Source organism: Peromyscus californicus, unplaced genomic scaffold (genome assembly GCF_007827085.1).
Source record: "Peromyscus californicus insignis strain IS unplaced genomic scaffold, ASM782708v3 Scaffold_12__1_contigs__length_115047231, whole genome shotgun sequence".
Classification (NCBI taxonomy): Eukaryota; Metazoa; Chordata; class Mammalia; order Rodentia; family Cricetidae; genus Peromyscus; species Peromyscus californicus.
This window is the reverse complement of record NW_026294413.1, coordinates 53529382-53550161: the sequence shown is the minus strand read 5'-3', so window position 1 is coordinate 53550161 and position 20780 is coordinate 53529382. Positions and strand designations below refer to the sequence as shown.

The window sequence follows — 20780 nt, the reverse complement described above, 5'->3', positions numbered from 1 at the left end:
ATATCTACCTGCCAAATGCATTTGCAGGGTCAGTACAAGCCTGAGTTCCATGCCCACACCCATGTCGAAGTAGAAGGAATAACTGACCTCACCACAGGGGTGGCTCTGTCGTCCAAACATGTGCCATAGCCCCAATACCACACACACACACACACACACACACACACACACACACACACACACACACTAGTTAATACTAATTATTATTATTAAATAGCATAAAGTGATTGGGAGATACATGTAAGCCATATTCAGAATTTTTTATAAAACTTTCAAAATGTGTATGATTATGGGTATTTCCTACAAAACTGCTTCCAACAGAAAGGGACTTGATAACCACCAGCACAGGATTATTTAAATAGTCAATTTAGTGCAGAGCAGAGCTAAAGTGAGTTCCTTATATTGATGGGGAATATATCCAATACATATTGGATATAAATATGTAAATAACTGACAAGTTGAGGGGGGTGTGGCTCAGTGGCAGAGCACTTGTCTAGCATGTGTAGAGCCTTGGGTTCCATACCTAGCACTACACACAGATTGACACTGATGAAGAGTGTGCACGGTAATATCCCATTCCTATAAATAAACACACAAATGTGTATTAGCTCACATGTACAGTTACCCTCAGTGTAATATTTTAGAAAAATACATCATCTAGTGATGGGACCTCCTCAGTCTGTGTAAGCTTGCTCTCTGATGTTCATTCCATAAACCTGTATGCTTCATGAACGTGCATGAGAGAACATGAAGGTCCATCTGCATCAAACCTTTGGTGACAGTTAATGAAGGATGAACTTTAGGAACTTTTGCTTTCTAAATTTCTACAGGTATGTGCAATGAGAATATCTTATTTTCATAATTATAACAAATAATAAAACCACTTCAGGGGCTGGACAGATGGCTCAGCGTTTAAGAGCACTGGCTGCTCTTCCACAGGTCCTGAGTTCAATTACCAGTAACCAGATGCTCACAACCATCTCTAGTGGGATCTGATTCCCTCTTCTGCTGTCCATGAAGACAAGTCACTCACATACATTAAATAAATAAATTAAAAAAAAAAACTTCATTGGGGCTGAGGAGATGGCTCAGTTGGTAAAGGGCTTGCTGCCCAAGCATGAGGACCTAGTTTGAGCCCCAATACTCTTGTAAAAACTGGGCTTGGTGGTATGTACCAGCAATCTCAGAGGTAGGAGACAAAGAGTGGGCCAGCCAATTTAGCAGAATTGGCAAGCTCCAAGTTCAGTGAGAGAGAGATCCTGTTCCCCAAAATGGGGTGGTGGGGATAGAGAGATGGCTCAGCAGCTAAAAGCACTGGCTGCTCTTCCAGAGGAACTGGTTTTGATTCCCAACACACACATGGCAGCTCACAGCTCTAACACCAGTTTCAGGGGACAAATGCCCTCTTCTGACCTCTTAAGCCTGGTGTGGTGGCCATGTCTTTAATCCCATCACTTGGAGGCAGAGGCAGGCAAATCTCTGTGAGTTTGAGGCCAGCCTGGTCTACAAAGTGAGTTCTAGGACAGCCAGGACTACATAGAGAGACCCTGTCTTTAAAAAGACAACTAATGTTGACCTTTGGCATGAGAAACACACACATACACACACCTTCCACAATGACAATCCCATTTCTTTTTCTTTTTTTTTTTTTTTTTTTTTCCGAGACAGGGTTTCTCTGTGTAGTTTTGGTGCCTGTCCTGGATTTTTCTCTGTAGATCAGGCTGGCCTCAAACTCACAGAGATCCACCTGGTTCTGCCTCGTGAGTGCTGGGATTAAAGGCGTGTGTCACCGCCACCCAGTCGACAATTCCATTTCTAAATAGGCTAGTAACACAAGATGCTGGCAGTCTCTGTCCTTGTTAAGAGCTGCAGAGTACAGGGAGCAGATCCGTGCCTGGTAAGTGTGGCAATCCCATTGCGAATACAGGTATGAGAGGACAGAAGAAAGAACTTAGTGCTTCCTATACTATGACACAGAGTGCCCAAAACTCATCTGATGGACTTATAATAACATCAGGCATCAAAAGGAGGTAGTCAACAGTAATATAACTGTGACTATTACTTACAGATTTATGCTGGCAACAAAGCCAACCACAGAGCGCATGCCTCTGCTGGGGTCATGGTATACATCCATCCCGATCACCATTAACTGTTTCTAGGTTGAAAAACAAAAACACAAAATCAAAAGTTCAGACCCAAGCAATCCATTGCTCTATCTTTATTATCTCAACTTCAAAGCAACCTCCCTTAAAATTTACAAATGAAAACAAGTTCTATTTCCATGGGGTCTTCATTTATCATGGTATCTCTTTTCTTGCATGGGAATAGGAAGAAGCAGAGTGCTAGAGAGGTCCCCAGAAATCCACAAAGATACCTCTACTGTAGACTACTGACAATGGTCGAGAGGGTGCCTGAACTGACCTACTCTGGTGATCGGATGGCCAAACACCCTAACTGTCATGATAGAACTCTCATCCAGTGAATGATGAAAGCAGATGCAGAGAGCCATGGCCAAACCCCAGGTGGAGCTCCAGGAGTTCAATCGGTGAGAGAGAGGAGGGTTTATATGAGCAAGAGATATCAAGACCATGATTGGAAAAAGCACAGGGACAAATAGCCAAACTAGTGGAAACACATGAACTGTGAACCAATAGCTGAGGAGCCCCCATGGAACTGGACCAGGCCCTCTGGATAAGTGGGACAGTTGATTAGCTGGAACTGTTTGTGAGGCCCCTAGACAGGACCTGTCCTTAGTGCATGAGCTGGCTGTTTGGAACCTAGGACCTATGCTGGGACACTTTGCTCAGCCTTGGTGCAGGGAGGAGGGGACTGGACCTGCCTTGGCTGAGTCTATCAGGCTGGGCTGACTCCCCACGGGAGATCTTGCCATGGAGGAAGTGGGAATGGGGGGGCGAGTTGGGGGGGAAGGCTGGGGAGTGGGAGGAGGAAGGACGGGAATCTGTGGCTGATATGTAAAATTAAATTAATTATAAAAAAAGAAAACCAGTTCTATAAAAGAAACAGAAAGACTGCAATCAACTTGACCTTTTCTAAACACAATAAACCCGTCAGATCTAGACCAGGTCAGCAAGTATTTTCTATGAAGAACAAATGAGTAAATCTTCAGGCTCTGTGAGCTGAGCGTCTCCCTAGGAACCTGGTAACTCTGCCTTTTGAGGGCCACAGTGGTTAATGGATGCAACCGATGCTGTGTTCCAGTCAACGTGTACTTAAAATACTGAGAACCCAAAGAAGAAAATCTTCAAGTGTCAGAAAACGTTGACCGTCACTTTTTCACCACTTGAAGATGTCAAGTACATGCTTAGCTCATGGTCTGTCAAGTAACATGCAGCAGCCAGCTGGACCCGAATCCACACTGAGAACAGAAGGATGACAAGAGGGGAGGATGGGAAAGGGCCAGGCACAGAAAAGACACATTTCAACATCACTCACCAGTGGAATATCCACTCCCCAGAGCTCACCACCCAGTTTACAGTTCATCTGCAGTAGAATTTTCTGAGCCACACTCCGAAGCCTGGTGGGTTGACCAATGGTTCGGACATTGATGACCTATAGTGATAGGACCAGAACATCACCAATCTCTCAGGAGATGTTAACAGTTCTAAAGCACTAGCATCTTTTGGCTCCATGCCCTCCCTACCTCTGTCCCTCCCAACAAGGAAACCGAAAGCAGAGGATGCTCAACTCCCTCCCATGCAATGGTGCAGTGTCTGTGTATGGGTGTCCCATACCCTCCTGGTGCAGTGTCTGTGTATGGGTGTCCCACACCCTCCTGGTGCAGTGTCTGTGTACAGCCGCCCCACACCCTCCTGGTGCAGTGTCTGTGTATAGGTGTCCCACACCCTCCTGGTGCAGTGTCTGTGTACAGCCGCCCCACACCCTCCTGGTGCAGTGTCTGTGTATGGGTGTCCCACACCCTCCTGGTGCAGTGTCTGTGTACAGCCGTCCCACACCCTCCTGATGCAGTGTCTGTGTATAGGTGTCCCACACCCTCCTGGTGCAGTGTCTGTGTATAGGTGTCCCACACCCTCCTGGTGCAGTGTCTGTGTATGGGTGTCCCACACCCTCCTAATGCAGTGTCTGTGTACAGGTGCCCCACGCCCTCCTGGTGCAGTGTCTGTGTACAGGTGTCCCACACCCTCCTGGTGCAGTGTCTGTGTATAGGTGCCCCACGCCCTCCTGATGCAGTGTCTGTGTATAGGTGTCCCACACCCTCCTGATGCAGTGTCTGTGTATAGGTGCCCCACGCCCTCCTGGTGCAGTGTCTGTGTATAGGTGTCCCACACCCTCCTGGTGCAGTGTCTGTGTACAGCCGCCCCACAACCTCCTGGTGCAGTGTCTGTGTATAGGTGTCCCACACCCTCCTGGTGCAGTGTCTGTGTATAGTCGCCCCATACCCTCCTCTACACCCAGATCACCATTATTTTTAGGACTGAATGTAATCACTATGTAAATAGCTGTTATCCTGTATTGTTTAGGGAATAAGCACAAGGGTTTCCCTTGTGAGTCTGATGAGCTCAGTAGAGGTCTACTTTTCTTTTAGAATGTTTTAAACTATGTTTGATGAATCAGCTTATGCAAATTCACAGACAGGCCAGGCATGGTGGCATGCTTGTAATTCCAGCACTTTATGTCTGTGTTGGGGTTGGGGGAGGTAGAGGCAGGAGGGATAGGAATTCAAAGTCATCTTTGTGCACACAGGGAGTATGAGGCTAGTCTGGGTGACATGAGGCTGTCTCAAAAGACCACAAATACTGAGGGCTGAGTATACTATATTTAGGAAACTTGAATTATCATATGTCTGTTAATAGAATTATTATTATTTCTAGGGTCACTAGGCATATATGTGCATAACACACACATGAACATTCAAAAATTTTCATATTATTCAGAGTGTTATTTTTATAGCTCCTTTTGGGAAAATACCTTCCCTTCTCAGAGTGAAGCCCACACGTCCAGGCGTGGTCATGGGGAAGCCCCCAGGGGTCATGAGGAGCAGAAAGAGTTCTCACAAGAGCCCCCTTTGCTGCTGGCTCCTCCTGATCAGAACCTCGCAGCATAAGGCTCTCCCTATCCTGGTCTCTAATGCTATTCCAGCTTCCGGAGCTTTAGAGGCCCTGAGCTGGGACTCAACCACTTCCTCCACCTCCACTCACCTGGGAGGGCACTGGGGACTGCACACAGCACAGCTTCTTGATGGCCCCATAGAGATCATCACGTGTGCCCATGATGATGCAAACGACCATTTGTATCTTCCCCTAGAGGACAGAAGCATACACTGCCAGGCTCTGATCACTCTGGGGACTTTCATGGGACACAGATATGGCAGACATAGAACTGAAAAACAGATGGTGGGCATTCCAACCAGAAACGTCCTCTGAATCTGAACTAGCATTTGGCTCAGAGCTGCTGTTCATGGACAGGTAATACACTCCTAACATCTGCAGCTGGCAATGACTACTACTGTTTATTTACTAGGCGGCTTCAGATTCTAGATAAGGACCAGGCTTGGAAGTATAGTAGAGTTCTAGGACTACTCCTCTAACTTCTCTCAATGACTTTCCTGTGCTCTTCAGCCAACTCAACAACGTGTCAGACCACAGACTTCAGCGAGGAAGCACGGCACGTAGCACCACACGGAAGTGTGCAGAGTCAAGTCCACAGTAGCTCGTCCTCACCTTCCGTCTAGGGAGAACAGACACTGCCAGCACCACCCCTGGCAGGAGCCTCATCTCCAGGACTCTTAGCCAATGTCAAAACAGAGGACCTTCCAAGACTGGGTATCAAACAGAATACCACAATGCTAAGAGACTCCCACTCTAGGACTGATCTTCCCAGAACAATCAACTCACCAGACTCTTGGGCTCATGGGATAATTATTGCCAACAACTTTTCTTATCCCTCCATCCTCTCTTGTCTTCTTCCTCTGCTTACAAAGGGCTAGAGACATGGCTTGGTGGTTAAGAGCACTTGCTGCTCTTGCAGAGGACCTGGGTTCAATTCCCAGGACCCATGTGACAGCTCATAATAGTCTGTTCCAGGGGACCTGGTACCCCTTTTTTAGCACCTCAGGTGCCAGGTACACACATTGTGAACAGACATACATGCATGCAAGACACTCATACACATAAAATTGAAAAAATATTTTTATTTACAAAGAGATAAGAAGGCAAAGTCTGGAAACTGGGACAGGAGTGCACAGACCCAGTGTTCTGATCAGTTATCAGGATCACTTAATGTGTCTACGGTCAAGTTCACCACTAGGGCAATTTGCATCCTCGCCCAGACCATTCTGTTACAACTCAGAACTTAATCCAGAAGACAATACTTGGCCCAAGTAGTTGGTTCCTGAGCACAGCATGTTCTACAGATAATGAACTAAGCCAGCTGTTCTTTCAGCCAATTTCATAAGGAAATGGCCAGAGAGAGAGCACACAGGAGCACATGAAAGCCAACACAGAATGAGAAATGAAAATAACCAAAGGACATGAAGAATAGAATTTCATGTGAAAATGAGGAGGACATGGGCTCCACTAACAGGGCACCACTAACAGACAATCCAGATAATTTAAGATTAAGCACCCAAGTACTTTTAGAGATCTTGTAAGTTTACTCCAATGAAGTTACTTTATTACCTCAACTCCCAGGAGGGACTGAATGGTCCTGATGTAGGTCTCTATTCGGTCATCCTTCAGTTCAACCCAGGCTGGGGGGCTTATGCGGATGCCAATGGGGCCAGCTATCTTCTCCAACATGTTAACCAGTTCTCTGGCCTGGTCCATTGCTCTCTTTGGGTAAAAAAGTGCCCAGAAATGCATGGGAATCTAGGAATAATCACATGGTGTATTTAGACTGTGGAGATTTTACTATAGAGAATAAATGACTTTGTACTCCCTCTGCTTGAGTCCCTCTGCCTTATATAATTCCTATTATTTTCACAGACTTATAAACTTGGACAGTCTTATAATGGAATACTATACAACAATGAAAATGAAGATCTACTAACACACCCAACGATATGAATGAAACTCATAAACACAAGGTTAAAGAAAGCAGTCAGGCATAAAAGACTGTTCACTCTCTGAAAAAAATATATATATATAAAACTACAGGCAAAAGAATATATACTCTTGCCAGTTCAAGATAGTTGTTATTCCCAGGGAATGGGGGTGGGAATAATCAGGAAATACAGTAAGGGGTTGAGTGTACCTATCAATTTCTGTTTCTTAGCCTTTGGTGTTGGTTATAGAAAGTCTATCTAACTTGTAAAAATCAAGTTATATACTTCTAAGTGTGCTTTTTCTTTAACTATGCTGTATTTCTTTCTTTCTTCTTCTTTTTCTCTCCCCGCTCCCCTTTTTTTGTTTGTTTTTTGAGACAGGGTTTTTCTGTGGAGCCCTAGCTGTCCTGGAACTCACTCTGTGGACAAGGTTGGCCTCGAACTCAAGAGATCCTCCTGCCTTTGCCTTCCAAGTGCTGGGACCTTATAAGGGTGTGAACTACCACCACCCAGCAACTATGCTGTATTTCACTAAAAGCTTTAAAAGTTGTTATTTTCCATATATGACCACAAAGACCAAGTTGGTCGAAAACATCCAGAAATAACTGTCTACTATTTTATACTTTGAGGCAAATAACTAACATCTAGTTGTCTCTTAGGGGAGCCCTGTTTTCATTTGACTTCTTTCATGGATAAAAATAAGCCTGGGGATTCCCAGGGTCAAAGAGGAAGGGAGAAAAAAAAGAAGAGCAGGTGATGGGCTGACACCAGACGAATCACCATGGTAACGTATTTCCTTCTCTTCAGCCTGTGGTCAGACAGGGCTTCCCTCCAGTACTGTGCAGCTAGAAGGCCTTGCTCAGAAGTCACTCAGTGGAATTCAGATGGTACATCCTCTCAAAGAAGATACCGAATCACCCATTTCCACACTCTGGGGAATACTGATTCTCCAGCACTTCAGGAATCACTCACAGTCAGGATGGAAGCATCTCTGGTCACTTCCTTAACCCAGTTCAGGTCCTCAGACGTGACAAATGAAGTATTCCTTAAGTTAATCCTCTCCATTGGCAGAAGACGCCCTTCAATCTACACAGAAAACAGAGTGCCTCTGACATGGAACCAGCTACAGACTCTTCCAGAAAACACTGGCACTACTGCCTCTGAAGCCTGCTCAGCTCACACGTGACCTACTACAGCCCACCCCTTTCCTTCTCTTTTATAAGTACTCTTGCTGGCCTCCAACTTGCAACTCGATAGAGTAGAGTCAATGCCAGAATGGCTGTCACCAGAGCCCGAGGCTTCTACCACATGGCCTCTGCACTGTGCCTCAAGACTGCCCAAAACTAGGTCGGCAGGTTTGGGAGGAAGTGCCTTTACCTGCTGACATCCCTGCCATCATTTCCTGATAAGAAGTTTTTGTCTGTATATTGTAACATGTGTGTGTGTGTGTGTGTGTGTGTGTGTGTGTGTACGTGTGTGTTGTATGTAGGCCAGGGGTTCACAGCCGATGTTTTTCTCTATTGCTCTCTGCCTTATTTTGACACAGCTTGTCTCCCAGAGCCCAGACTGTCTAGACTGGCTGGTCAGTGAGCACTGGGAATTTGCCTTACTGTACACAGTCCCCACCTGGTGTGAAGTGGTGCAGATACACAGCACCAGGCACATCTCTTTATGTGGTGCTAGGGACTGAGGAATTGAACTCAGGTCCTCATGCTTAATGGTACGGCAACCTAAGTTTGATCCCCAGGACCCACGTGGTGGAAGGAAAGAACCCACTCCTGTAAGCTGTCTTCTGACCTCCACATGCATGCCGTGGCACACTCCTGTGTACATACATACAATAAATAAAATGTAACAACAAAAAAAAATCTTTTTTTTTGTTTTTTGTTTTTTCAAGACAGGGTTTCTCTGTGTAGCCTGGCTGTCCTGGAACTCACTTTGTAGACCAGGCTGGCCTTGAACTCACAGAGATCTACCTGCCTCTGTCTCCCTACTGCTAGGATTAAAGTTGTACATCACTACCACCCACACAAAATTTTTAAAAAAACAGAGAAAAAGAAAGGCACAGAACTCTAAGAATCATTTAGTTTAGAGTTCAATCTCCAGCACCACAGAAAAATGCCTAAAAATTAAACTAGGGCTAGCAAGGGCTCAGCAGGGAAAGGCACTCGTCTGACTGAGCTTGATCCCCAAACCACACAAGGTAGAAAGAACTGATCCTGCACAATGTCCTCTGACCTCCACACATGCACTGTGGCTGTCACACTCACACGCACACGCACACACACACACACACACGCACACGCACACGCACGCGCGCACACGCACACACACACACACACACACACACACACACACACACGCATGCACACAATAGGTAGATAGATAGACTGACAGACATGAAACAAAAATGTTAATTAAAATAACGTAAGCTGGGCGGTGGTGGTTCAAGCCTTTAATCCCAGCACTTGGGAAGCAGAGGCAGGTGGATCTCTGTGAGTTCAAGGCCAGCCTGGTCTACAAAGTGAGTTCCAGGACAACCAGGACTACACAGAGAAACACTGTCTGGAAAAAAAAAAAAGAATCAATAAATAATGTAAAAATAATGTTAAAAATAATCTGGCAGCTGGAGCTTGGTGGTACATGCTTTTAATCCCAGCACTCCAGAGATATAGGCAGGTGGATCTCAGTGAGTTAGGGGCCAGCCTGGTCTATACAGCAAGTTCCAGGTCAACCAGGACTACACAATGAGATCCTGTCCCAAAATAAACAAACAAATCTGTGCTGGAAAATTAAAATAAGGACAGTTGTAAATTAATGCTTTGCTTGCTTGCTTGCTTGCTTCCTATTTGATCAGAAATTTGTAGCTCTGATCTTTGGGAAATACAGAAGAAAAGTCTGCAAATGAAGCTAGCAGGCTAAGTCAGGGGAAATTCAGATACTATGACTGACATGGGGAAAAAGGTTTAAGAATAAAACCAAGGGGCTGGAGAGATGGCTCAGTGGCTGCTCTTCCAGAGGATCTGGGTTCCGTTCCCAGCACTCACATGGTGAGAACTTACAACCATCTGTAATTCCAGCCATCTTCTGGCCTCTGCAAGCACCAGGCAGGAATGTAATGCACATTCATAAATGCAGACAAAACATATACATAAAATAAACAAAATACAAATAAACAAAAAACAAAACAAAATGAAATGGAGAGCAAAGCAAAAACCTCACAGCTGGAGACAAGGGAGGATACCCTCTTGCCTCACAACTCCAGGCCCCTGGTTCAGGCAGATGCCACTCATGCACCTCTGGCTTACCTTGTGGACATCTTTTTGCAAACTGAGCCCCCAGCGGGTCAGCTCATTGTTGGCTGTATCATTTTGTGAAATTCTCTGCAGCAGGCATTCCAAAGCAGTGTGGTGCTGTTTAGGGCTCAGGTTAATCTGCTGAGTCAAGTCCTAGACAAAATTAAAAAGTAAGATAGCAAGTTCTAAGCATTACTCCCTCTAGCAGGCGGCTAATGAAGCCCAGTGGTATGAAATCTCATCAGTGGTGAGCAATCTCATGAAATTAGTGGAAAACGTCAAATATAGCGAAGGACTTTTGTACATACTTCTAAGGAATGTGAACGAGATACATGGAGAAAATTTAATAACAAAATTAACAACCTTCAGAAGCCCCTGACTGTCTCTCTTGCTGGGCTCATGCCTTTAATCCCAGCACCTGGGCGCAGAGGCAGGCGGATCTTGGGGAGTCCAAGGCCAGCCAGGGATGCATAGTGTGACCTTGTCTCAAAATAATTTTTTTTAAAGTTACTGACTCTGCTCCATGACATCTGATTTCTTTCTTTTCTTTTCTTTCTTTTTTTTTTTTTTTCTTTCCGGAGCTGAGGACTGAACCCAGGGCCTTACGCTTGCTAGGCAAGTGCTCTACCACTGAGCTAAATCCCCAACCCCGGCATCTGATTTCTTTTGCAAGGCATCTTATGAATTTAAAATTCCTAAGAGAGTCTATGAACAGGAATGAAGGAGGCTTAATTACATCTATTTAAAATCTGGGGAAGAAGTCGAGGGAGGGCCATACATTTATGCTAGGGCCAAACACAACAGGACAGTAAACCACATCCTGTATTAGAAAGTCAGCATCACCATATGGCCCCCACCTCACCCCAAAAAAAACTTGCCCCAGTATTGCCACATTATAGGTGCTTTGAGGGGTAGTTAGCAGGTGTGTATGAGGAATAGGGGTAGTTAGCAGGTGTGTATGAGGAACAGGGGTAGTTAGCGGGTGTGTATGAGGAACAGGGGTAGTTAGCGGGTGTGTATGAGGAACAGGGGTAGTTAGCAGGTGTGTATGAGGAACAGGGGTAGTTAGCGGGTGTGTATGAGGAACAGGGGTAGTTAGCGGGTGTGTATGAGGAACAGGGGTAGTTAGCGGGTGTGTATGAGGAACAGGGATAGTTAACGGGTGTGTATGAGGAACAGGGATAGTTAGCAGGTGTGTATGAGGAACAGGGGTAGTTAGCAGGTGTGTATGAGGAACAGGGGTAGTTAGCAGGTGTGTATGAGGAACAGGGGTAGTTAGCAGGTGTGTATGAGGAATAGGGGTGGTTAGCAGGTGTGTATGAGGAATGGGGTAGTTAGCAGGTGTGTATGAGGAAACTGGATCAAGTAAGAGTTCTCTGTGCTTCTGAGACTCATGAACCACACAGCTGCTGTTCAGAGCCTCTAGCGTTGTAGAGATATCACAGATCATAAAGTTATTAGGTGGTTGGGCGTTGCTGAGAGGGAGCATTGACCTGCACGGTAGGAGCTGCAGGTAACATGAAAGAAATCTCTCACAGGCCTTCTGCTTCCTCAGACTCTCTGTAAGGCTACTCAAAATCTTACAAATCTGTGGGTGTGGACAGACCACAAAGCAGGGTGCAGAGGGCAGCTAAAGCACAGAGCGCCCCGTGGAGGGCAGCAGTGAAGGTCTGTCTGCACACGGCCGGGAGTGGCTGAGGAGCCGAGCTGATGCTCCCAGACCTCAGCTTCACTTCGCATCTCCCTAGTCACTGGCTTTTGCTCCCTTCTCTTCACATAAACTGATGGTTTAGAGAAACACTACAGTAATCTGGCGTTCTTAAGGAGTCTCATTACAGTTATATAACCAGTTAACGTCATCAGCTGACTGGGGTGGGGGGTGGGGGGAGGCCAGGGCTGTTCCTTTTCACTTAGATCCAGTGTCTGCACTGTTCGAAAGAACTCCAAAGCTCGTTTTCAGTGGTAAAGTATGTGGTTGAGATTCTACAGAAAGGAAAGGGGAGCCCAGAAGAAGCGCTTGCCCAGGGAGTCATAGCTAGAACCTGACCTATTTCTAGCTGAGGCTACTATCCCAAAGGTGGCTACTCAAAGCAGGCATCTCCCCCAAAGAGCAGGCATCCCCAAACAGTGAAAGTCCGACCTTCATGGCCCTGAAGTCCTTCTTCATCTTCTCAGGGATCCCCGTCATGAAGGAGAGCTCAGGCAACAGCAGGATCTCACCCTTCAGCAGCTTAGACAAGAAAACAGGAAAGCGAGGGACAGAGATGGCATCCGGGCCCACTCGAGGTGGGTGCAGGTCTGCACTAACAAACCCACCACTGAGGAACGTCTACAGAACCCCAGGGAGAGGAGAGGACAAGGGACAGTGCATGTGTTCGCCCCTGCATGTCCTGTCACGATACAGCTGCTGCTGTGCTAGGTTAATGGGGGTGGGAAGGGACTGTCACAGAAGAGGGAGAAAATTTAAAAACAACAAGTTTTGGCCCTACTGAGCCTCAACACAATGGCAAGATGACCTGTCCAGCTCAGTGTTTCCTGCTCTGGGGATCCTCAGCAGAAGACAGGGGCCTACAGAGAAGGCTCACCAGTTAAAAACACTTGTTGCTTCTGCAGAGGAAGGGAGTTGGGTCCCAGAACCCATACACTGTCTCACAACCCTCTGAAACTCCAGTCTCAGGAGCTCAGGCACCTTCTCTGACCTTAGTGGGCACCAGGCATGCACATGGTGCAGAGACACACAGGCAGGCAAAACATCCACACGCATAAAATAAATACATTGAAATGTTTTCTAATTTAAAAAAAAGATTAAGAACTGTGTCAAGGCAATTCTCTGGGCCCTTCTGTTAAAATAAATGTCACACATTCCCTTTTGGAATCTACAGATTTGCATCTTTTTTTAAAGAGTCATTTTTATTGTTTTAATTATGTGTATGTGTGTGGTGGGTATACACACATGAATGCAAGTGCCTAGAGGTCAAAGGTGTCAGATCCCCTGGAGCTGGGGTTACACGCAGTTGTAAAGCTACCTGATGTGGGTGCTGGGAATTGAACTCAGGTTCTCAGAAAGAGCACTTTGTGCTCTTAATCACTGAGTCATCTCCCCAACCCCCATAAACTCAACATTTTTTTTTTTTTGAGGCAGGGTCTCACTACAGAGCTCTGGCTGTCCTGGAACTAACTATGTAGACCAGGCTGGCCTTGAATTCAAGAAATCTGTCTGCCTCTGACTGTCTCCCAAGTGCTGAGATTGCAGGCATGTGCTACCATGTTCGTATGTTTTTAATCTCTCTTTTTTAATATGAGAGTGTTTTGTGTGCATGTATGTATGTACCTGAGACCCACAAGAGGCCAGAAGAGGGCTTCATATTCCCCTGGAACTGGAGTCACAGACAATTGTGAGCTGCCATGTGGGTGATGAGAATGGAACCCAGGTCCTTTCGAAGAGCAGCCAGTACTCTTAACCATTCTATCATCTCCCAGCCCCTTTATATACAGGGAATTCTCCTTATGCCTTTAACCTAAATTGTTCATTTGGGTATTCAGCTCCTCCTGATGTGGCCTAGCAACTCTGGCTGGAGGAAAAATCCAACCATGCCCAGTGTGCTCCACCACACTGCACACATGCACACATGCGCACATGCATGTGAGTGCACATAACAAGTGGCCAACAGGACAGAGGACTATTGCTGGGAGTGTACAGCACTCACCGTGCCGTAGTTATTCTGTCTCTCACTGGGCCTGTGGATGAGCAGCGGCTGGTCATCTTCCTTAACTGTGATCCCGTAGTTTTTGCTGAAGTAGGACAGAGTAAGAAACAGTACCACCACTCCGACAACCACCCTGCAGCTCTTACCAATGCTCCTGCAGCTTACAATCTGCACAGTCCCCTCACCGAGAATCCATCGGATAACAGACAAAGAACAAAAGCTATAAGCCCAGGAGAGAAGCATGTGAAAGATGCACCTGGGTTCAGACAACACCACGGTAAAATAAAAGTCTAATAAAGAGTGGAATTTCACTTCTCTCACCAGACAAAATCAAAAGGAAAAATACAATTCATAGCCCAAAGTTCCTTTATGTGGTACTGCCAAAAGAACCACCTGTAAGAATAACATAATCAGGCTGGACCCCACAGACACGCTCATTTGGCCTCAGGTGTTTAAGGATCTGTACAGTGTCTGGTACCATGCTATTAATAGTACTCAATGTCCCAGAGACTGGGAGAACACATCACACCCCTACCCTCAGCCCCAAGTGAGCCTCTCTCTTGTACCTGTAGTACTCCAGGAATGTGATCTCCTTCCCATCTGACATCACAAAGCTGTCTTTGGGGGTCTTGTTCCAGTCCACATCGTCAATGCGGTAGGTGCGGTTGTTGTAGCGTGTGATGACGATGCTGCCGACCAGAAGCTTGCTACACTCGTCCTGGAAGTGCTCCTTGTTCTGCTGGTAGATAGCATGCCTTTGGGAAAGAAGCAAGAGGCTGTGGATGGCATCCGTACACTCAGGGTTGTAAGAAAGGGACAGGGGATTGCCATCAATGAGGTAAGGGCCTAAGGCTGTGAACACAGCTTTGACTCCTTATTAGTTGCAGTCATGACGTAAGCCAACTACCTTTAATTTCATAGGGTTTATTTTTATTGTTTTAATTATACGCATGTGGTGTGTGTATATCTACACGTGGGTGCAAGTGCCCAGAAACACCAGAAGCATCAGGTGCCCTGAACTGGAGCAAGTGCTCGTAACCGCTGAGCCATCTCTCCAGTCAACCTCAACTCACTTTCTCTTTTTGAAACATGGTCTCACTATAATGTAGCCTTGGCTGGCTTGGAACTTACTATATAGACCAGGACGGACTTGAATTCACACAGATTTGCCTACCTCAAGAGTCCCGGGATTAAAAGTGTAGCCACCACACCCAGCTAACTATTGTTTTTTGTTGTTGTTGTTGTTTGTTTGTTTTTTTACGCTAAGGTACCCCAAAGAAAAGCCACTTATGTTGTTAAAAAAAAAAATGCTGGGCAGTGGTGGTGCACACCCTTAACCCCAGCACTCGAGAGGCAGAGGCAGGCGGATCTCTGTGAGTCTGAGGACAGCCCAGTCTACAGAGTGAGTTCCAAGATAGCCAGGGCTGTTTCACAGAGAAACCCTGTCTGAAAAAACAAACAAAACAAAAACTCCATGCCAGAAAGACAGTCCAGTGGTTTAGAGCACATGTGATCTTACAGAGGACCAGGTTCAATTCCCAGCATGTAACATGGAGGCTCACAACCATCTGTAACTCTAATTCCAGGAGATCGGATTCCCCCTTCTGGCCTCTGTGGGCACTGAGCATGCACATGGGGCACAGATATACACACAGGCAAAACACCCATAACACATAAAATAAAACTTAAAACATTTTAATTAAATCTTCATGACCGCCAACTAAAACAGTGCAAAGTTCTGTAATTTGTCCATAATTTTTATTTTAAACCACAAGCTAAACTGTATGTGTGGGGCCTAAAGCAACATTACTAAATGGTTTAGAGCACAGAACATCTATGTCTCAAAGTTCTGTACGGTTGCTCCAGCTCACAGAGAAGCCCTTCTTTGAGATGTGCTTATAGGGCGAAAGGATTTGTGGGTACCTCTAGTGCACTTTAAATTGTTGTTTTAATCCCTTTTTTACACCAATCTAAAGCAAAGTGGTGACTTGATGACGTCAGTGCCTGCACAGTGCCTCCTGGGCTGAGAAGAGTGGGGGACAGAGTTAAAATGTGTCACCCTGAGGTTATCAGCTACAAAACGTTTACAATACTGGTCCTCTCATACCTAAGACGATACACACAAAACTTTTTTATTAGAAAAACTTTTACACTATAAAAAATATGGATAATTTAAAATCTAAGTAATAATAATACTAATAATGCCCTTTAATCCCAGCACTTGGGAGGCAGATCTCTGTGAATTCAAGGCCAGCCTGGTCTACAGAGCAAGTTCCAGGATAGCCAGGGCTACACAGAAAAACCCTGTCTTGAAAAATTAAGAAAAAAAAAGTGCCATTGAGACGTCTCGGTGAGTGAAGGCACTTGCTGCCAAGCCTAATGACCTGTGCTGGATCCCCGGGTCCATATGGGTGGAAAGAAAACTGACTTCTGCAAGCTGTCCTCTCTGACTTCCACATGCATGCTGAGCGCAGGCATACACACAAGCGCACACAAACACACACGCAAATATATACATAAATATATAAAATGTAATTAAAGGCAAATAAAATATAATAAAAGAATAAATAGATTTATCTTTATCAAACTGAAAATTTTGATGTGCCAAAGTGCTCTACGAAAAATAAGGAGCCAGGCGGTAGCCCTGCACACCTTTAATTCCAGCACTCGAGAGGCAGAGGCAGGCAGATCTCTGTGAGTTCAAGGCCGGTCTAGTCTACAAAGTGAGTTCCAGGGGAGCCAAGGCTACACAGAGAAACCCTATCTCAAAAAAACAAAAAAACAAAAAAAGAAAAGGGAGAAAGAAAGAAAGAAAGAAAGAAAGAAAGAAAGAAAAGAAAGAAAAAAGAAAGGGAGAAAAGAATAGAAAAGAAAAATAAGGCAACTAGGCCAGGTGTGGACATATCTTTAGTCCTATCAGGAAGGAGGCACAGGCAGGCAGATCTCTGTGAGTTCGAGGCCAGCATTATCTACATAGTAAGTTCCAGGCCAGTCAGAGCTACATAACCAGATCCTGTCGAAAGAAGAAAGAAAGTAAAGAAAGAAAGAAGGAAGGAAGGAAGGAAGGAAGGAAGGAAGGAAGAAAGAAAAAAAGAAGGAAGGAGGGGGTTGGGAGGGATAGAGGGAGGAAGGGAAGAGGTGTGCTGGCTGGTCTCATGTCAATTTGGCACAAGCTAGAGTCATCTGAAAGGAGAGAACTTCAATTGAGAACATGCCTTCATAAGATCCAGTTGTAAGGCATTTTCTTTTGCTTCATCTCTTTCTTTTTTTTTCCCTTTTCTTTTTTTGGCTTCTCAAGATAGGGTTTCTCTGTGTATCCCTGGCTGTCCAAGAACCCACTCTGTAGTCCAGGCTGGCCTCAAACTCATAGAGATCCATCTGCCTCTGCCTCCCAAGTGCTGGGATTAAAGGTATGTACCACAACTCCCCGCTGTAAGGCATTTTCTCAATTAGTATCAATTTGGGAGAGCCCAGCCCATGGAGAGTGGTGCCATCCCTGGGCTGGTGGTCCTGGGTTCTATAAGAAAGCAGGCTGAACAGGCCATGAGGAGCAAGCCAGTAAGCAGCTCCCCTCCATGGCCTCTGTTTCAGCTCCTGCTCCAGGTTCCTGCCCTGTTTGAGATCCTGTCCTGACTTCCTTTAATGGTGAACAGTGATGTTTAAGTGTAAATCAAATAAGCCCTTTCCTCCCCACATTGCTTTGGTCATAGTGTTTCATCATAGCAATAGAAACCCTAACTAAGACAGGAAAGACAACTCATATGAGAGAAAATATCTCAAACTATGTATCTGACAAGATATCTATATCTAAAATACACAAATCTTAAAATTAAAAAAACGCATTTTAGGCACTTGAGAGATTGCTCAGTGGTTAAGAACACTGGCTGCTCTTCCAGAGGACCCAGGTTAAACTCCCACCACTCACATGGCAGATCACAGCTGTCTAGAACTCCAGTTCAAGGGGATCTGATACCGTCATACAGACACAGATGTGGGCAAAATACCAATGCATGTGAACCAAAATGAATACAATTTTTAAAAGTGCATTTTAAAATTGGGTCAAAGATCTAAATATTTTGCCAAGATACACAAATGGCCAAAAGGTGCAGGAAAAACTGCTCAATATCACTGATCATACGGGAAATGTGATCAAAGTGACAGCAGAACTCACTTCCCTACAAAGGTGGTTAAAATAAAAAGAGATTACAGCAGGGGGAGCTGCAGGGAAACTGGACCCTTCCAACACCACTGGTAGGAACTTAAGTGTTGTGGAACATTAGTTTGAGATGTCTTACATTTGTTTATGATGTGGAACATTTGTTTAATGATGCAAAGATGCGTTGCAGTCTTCTATGTTGCATTTGTTTAGCTCCGTGAAGCTGTGTTACTTTGCCTGCCTAAAACACCTGATTGGCTTAATAAAGAGCTGAATAGCCAATAGCTAGGCAGAGAGAAATAAGTGGGGCTGCCAGGCAGAGAGAATAAATAGGAGGAGAAATCTGGGGAAAAGAGTAAAGAGTGAGAAAAGGAGGAGAGGAAGACACCAGGGGCCAGCCACACAGCCAGCCATGGAGTAAAAAGGAAAGAAAGATATATAGAATAAAGAAAGGTAAAAAGCCCAGATGCAAAAATGTAGTTAAAGAGAAACAGAATAATATAAGTTAGAAAAGCTGGCTAGAAACAAGCCAAGCTAAGGCCGGGCATTCATAAGTAAGAATAAGTCTCCATGAATTTATTTGGGAGCTGGGTGGCAGGCCCCCAAAGAGTCAAAAAGCCCAACACCACATAAGAAATGTCTGTCTGTTCTTGGGTTAAATAAAGGATTAAAACAGAGCACATGGGAATGACAACACACCAAGATCTGAACATGAAAGTTCACAGTCAAATAGTGAACACAACAAGTATCCCTCAAATAGCTCAGTAATCACGGCAAGGCCAGCAAGGTGCCTTAGCCTATCGACCTGTGCTTGATTCCTGGGACCCATGTAAAGGTGGAAGAAAGAACCAACGCCACAAACTTGTCCTCTGACCTACAAACCCAAGCAGCAGACACACCTACAAACATACTGCATGTACACACACATTAGTAAATAAAACAATTGGAGTTGGAGAGATAGATAGTTCAGTGGTTTTCCAGAGGACCAGAGTTCAGCATCCATGCTGGATGGCTCACAATCTCCTAACTCCAGGTCCAGGGCACCTGACATCTTCTGGTCTCCATCAGTACACATACACAGCATATACTCATACATACATAATAAAATAAAAATAAATATTTTTAAAAGGGAAATATAGCATACCAATATGGTAGAATATTGTTCCATGTAAAAAGGAAAATTATATCATGTTTATTACATGAGTGGATCTTGAAAACATACCAAGACTCAGAATATTATATATAAGATAGTTTTTCATATGAAATGTTTGTAATACATTGTAATACAAATTAGTGAGGTAGGAGGATTACAAATCTGAGGTCAACATGGGCAAGACCCTATCTCAATCAGTGGGGAAAGAGGGAGAGAGGAAGGAAGGGGGGGGGGGGAGAGAGAGAGAGAGAGAACACACAGAGTGATGGTTTCTGTAGGCCTGAGGGAAAAGTAGGAAACGGCTTCTCTCTGCAGTGACGACAATGTCCTAAAACTGTCTGCAGTGACAATATACAGCAGCACTGTACATACACTAACAGTCAAGGAGCAGCACCCTCCAAATAAGTACATTTCACAGTGCATACCTCAATAAAGCTCTTTAATAAGATCACATGGGGACCATCTAGATGGCTCAGTGGGTAAAGACACTTGCTACCAAACCTGAAGATCTGAGTTTGATTCCTGGATCCTCAAGGTGGAGGAAAAGAACCTACTTCTCCTTCAAACTCTCCTCTGCCCTTCACACATGTACGTACACACACATACAAATAAACACACAGATGTAAGAAAACTCATACAAAAGCTGGTCCGTGGCTCAGTGATGGAATGCTAGCTTAACATGTATGAGGCCTTGGGTTCTGTCTCCAGTCACAAAACAATAGTAACAATATAAAAAACATCAGACATATACTTATTATCTCAGTCTTCCTGGGTCAGGAATTGAGTCTGCCTAGCAAGGCAGTTCTTACAAGGTTCTAAGGCAGCTGTAGCCACCTCAAGGCTGAATTGAACAAGATGTGTTACTGACATCAAGAAGTGAGCCACTCCACAGGGCTGCCCTGTGACATGGCCGCTGGCTTCCCACCATGTCTTCCCCAGAGACCCTGGACAGCACACCCCAGACAGAAAGCACCATGTGTTCCTACTCTACCCTCCCGCATACTTTATAATTAAGATGGTGGGGAAGCCCTGCCCACACTCTTGTGAAGGCCTATGCAAGGACCTCACAGACCTCACAGCATCATTATTAGGAAGAGTCTCTCCTCGACCAAACTCTAGTCGGGCTCTTAACCAGCCCTCCACTTTCACCACTGTACTAGGTTTTAGCAAGAATCGGACTGAGTCAGTTTAGCCAGAATTCCAGCCTTGATAATCTGATTGCCTTCCATATCTAATCAAAGCCTTCGGCCCCATCCTCCCCCCAGGTGATGTCCTCAGCCTGCCACAGCAAGAATCCTCTCCATTCTGCTTGGCTAGAGTCCCTCCCTGTGGTGTTCCCTGTCAGTAACCCCCTTCTACTCTCCCCTGCACTGTTATTGTCAGTAACCCCCTTCTACTCTCCCCTACACTGTTATTGTTTTACACACACCCTGTCAGTAACCCCCTT

General features: G+C 45.2%; 1 protein-coding gene across 3 annotated transcripts in view; it reads right to left on the bottom strand.

Annotated features, from left to right (window-relative positions):
- Positions 1-20780, bottom strand: part of Piwil2 (piwi like RNA-mediated gene silencing 2) — a 76677-nt gene that overhangs the window by 19637 nt on the left and 36260 nt on the right. For 2 of the 3 annotated variants that reach the window (XM_052732820.1, XM_052732822.1), the window contains 9 exons: positions 14591-14779; positions 14025-14109; positions 12458-12547; positions 10330-10470; positions 7994-8107; positions 6657-6845; positions 5178-5279; positions 3454-3570; positions 2067-2155 (listed from right to left, as the gene is read on the bottom strand). In XM_052732820.1, the coding sequence (XP_052588780.1) occupies positions 2067-2155; positions 3454-3570; positions 5178-5279; positions 6657-6845; positions 7994-8107; positions 10330-10470; positions 12458-12547; positions 14025-14109; positions 14591-14779 (1116 nt within the window). The remainder of the gene's footprint in view (positions 1-2066; positions 2156-3453; positions 3571-5177; positions 5280-6656; positions 6846-7993; positions 8108-10329; positions 10471-12457; positions 12548-14024; positions 14110-14590; positions 14780-20780) is intronic. The other variant, XM_052732821.1, reaches the window with a different exon arrangement.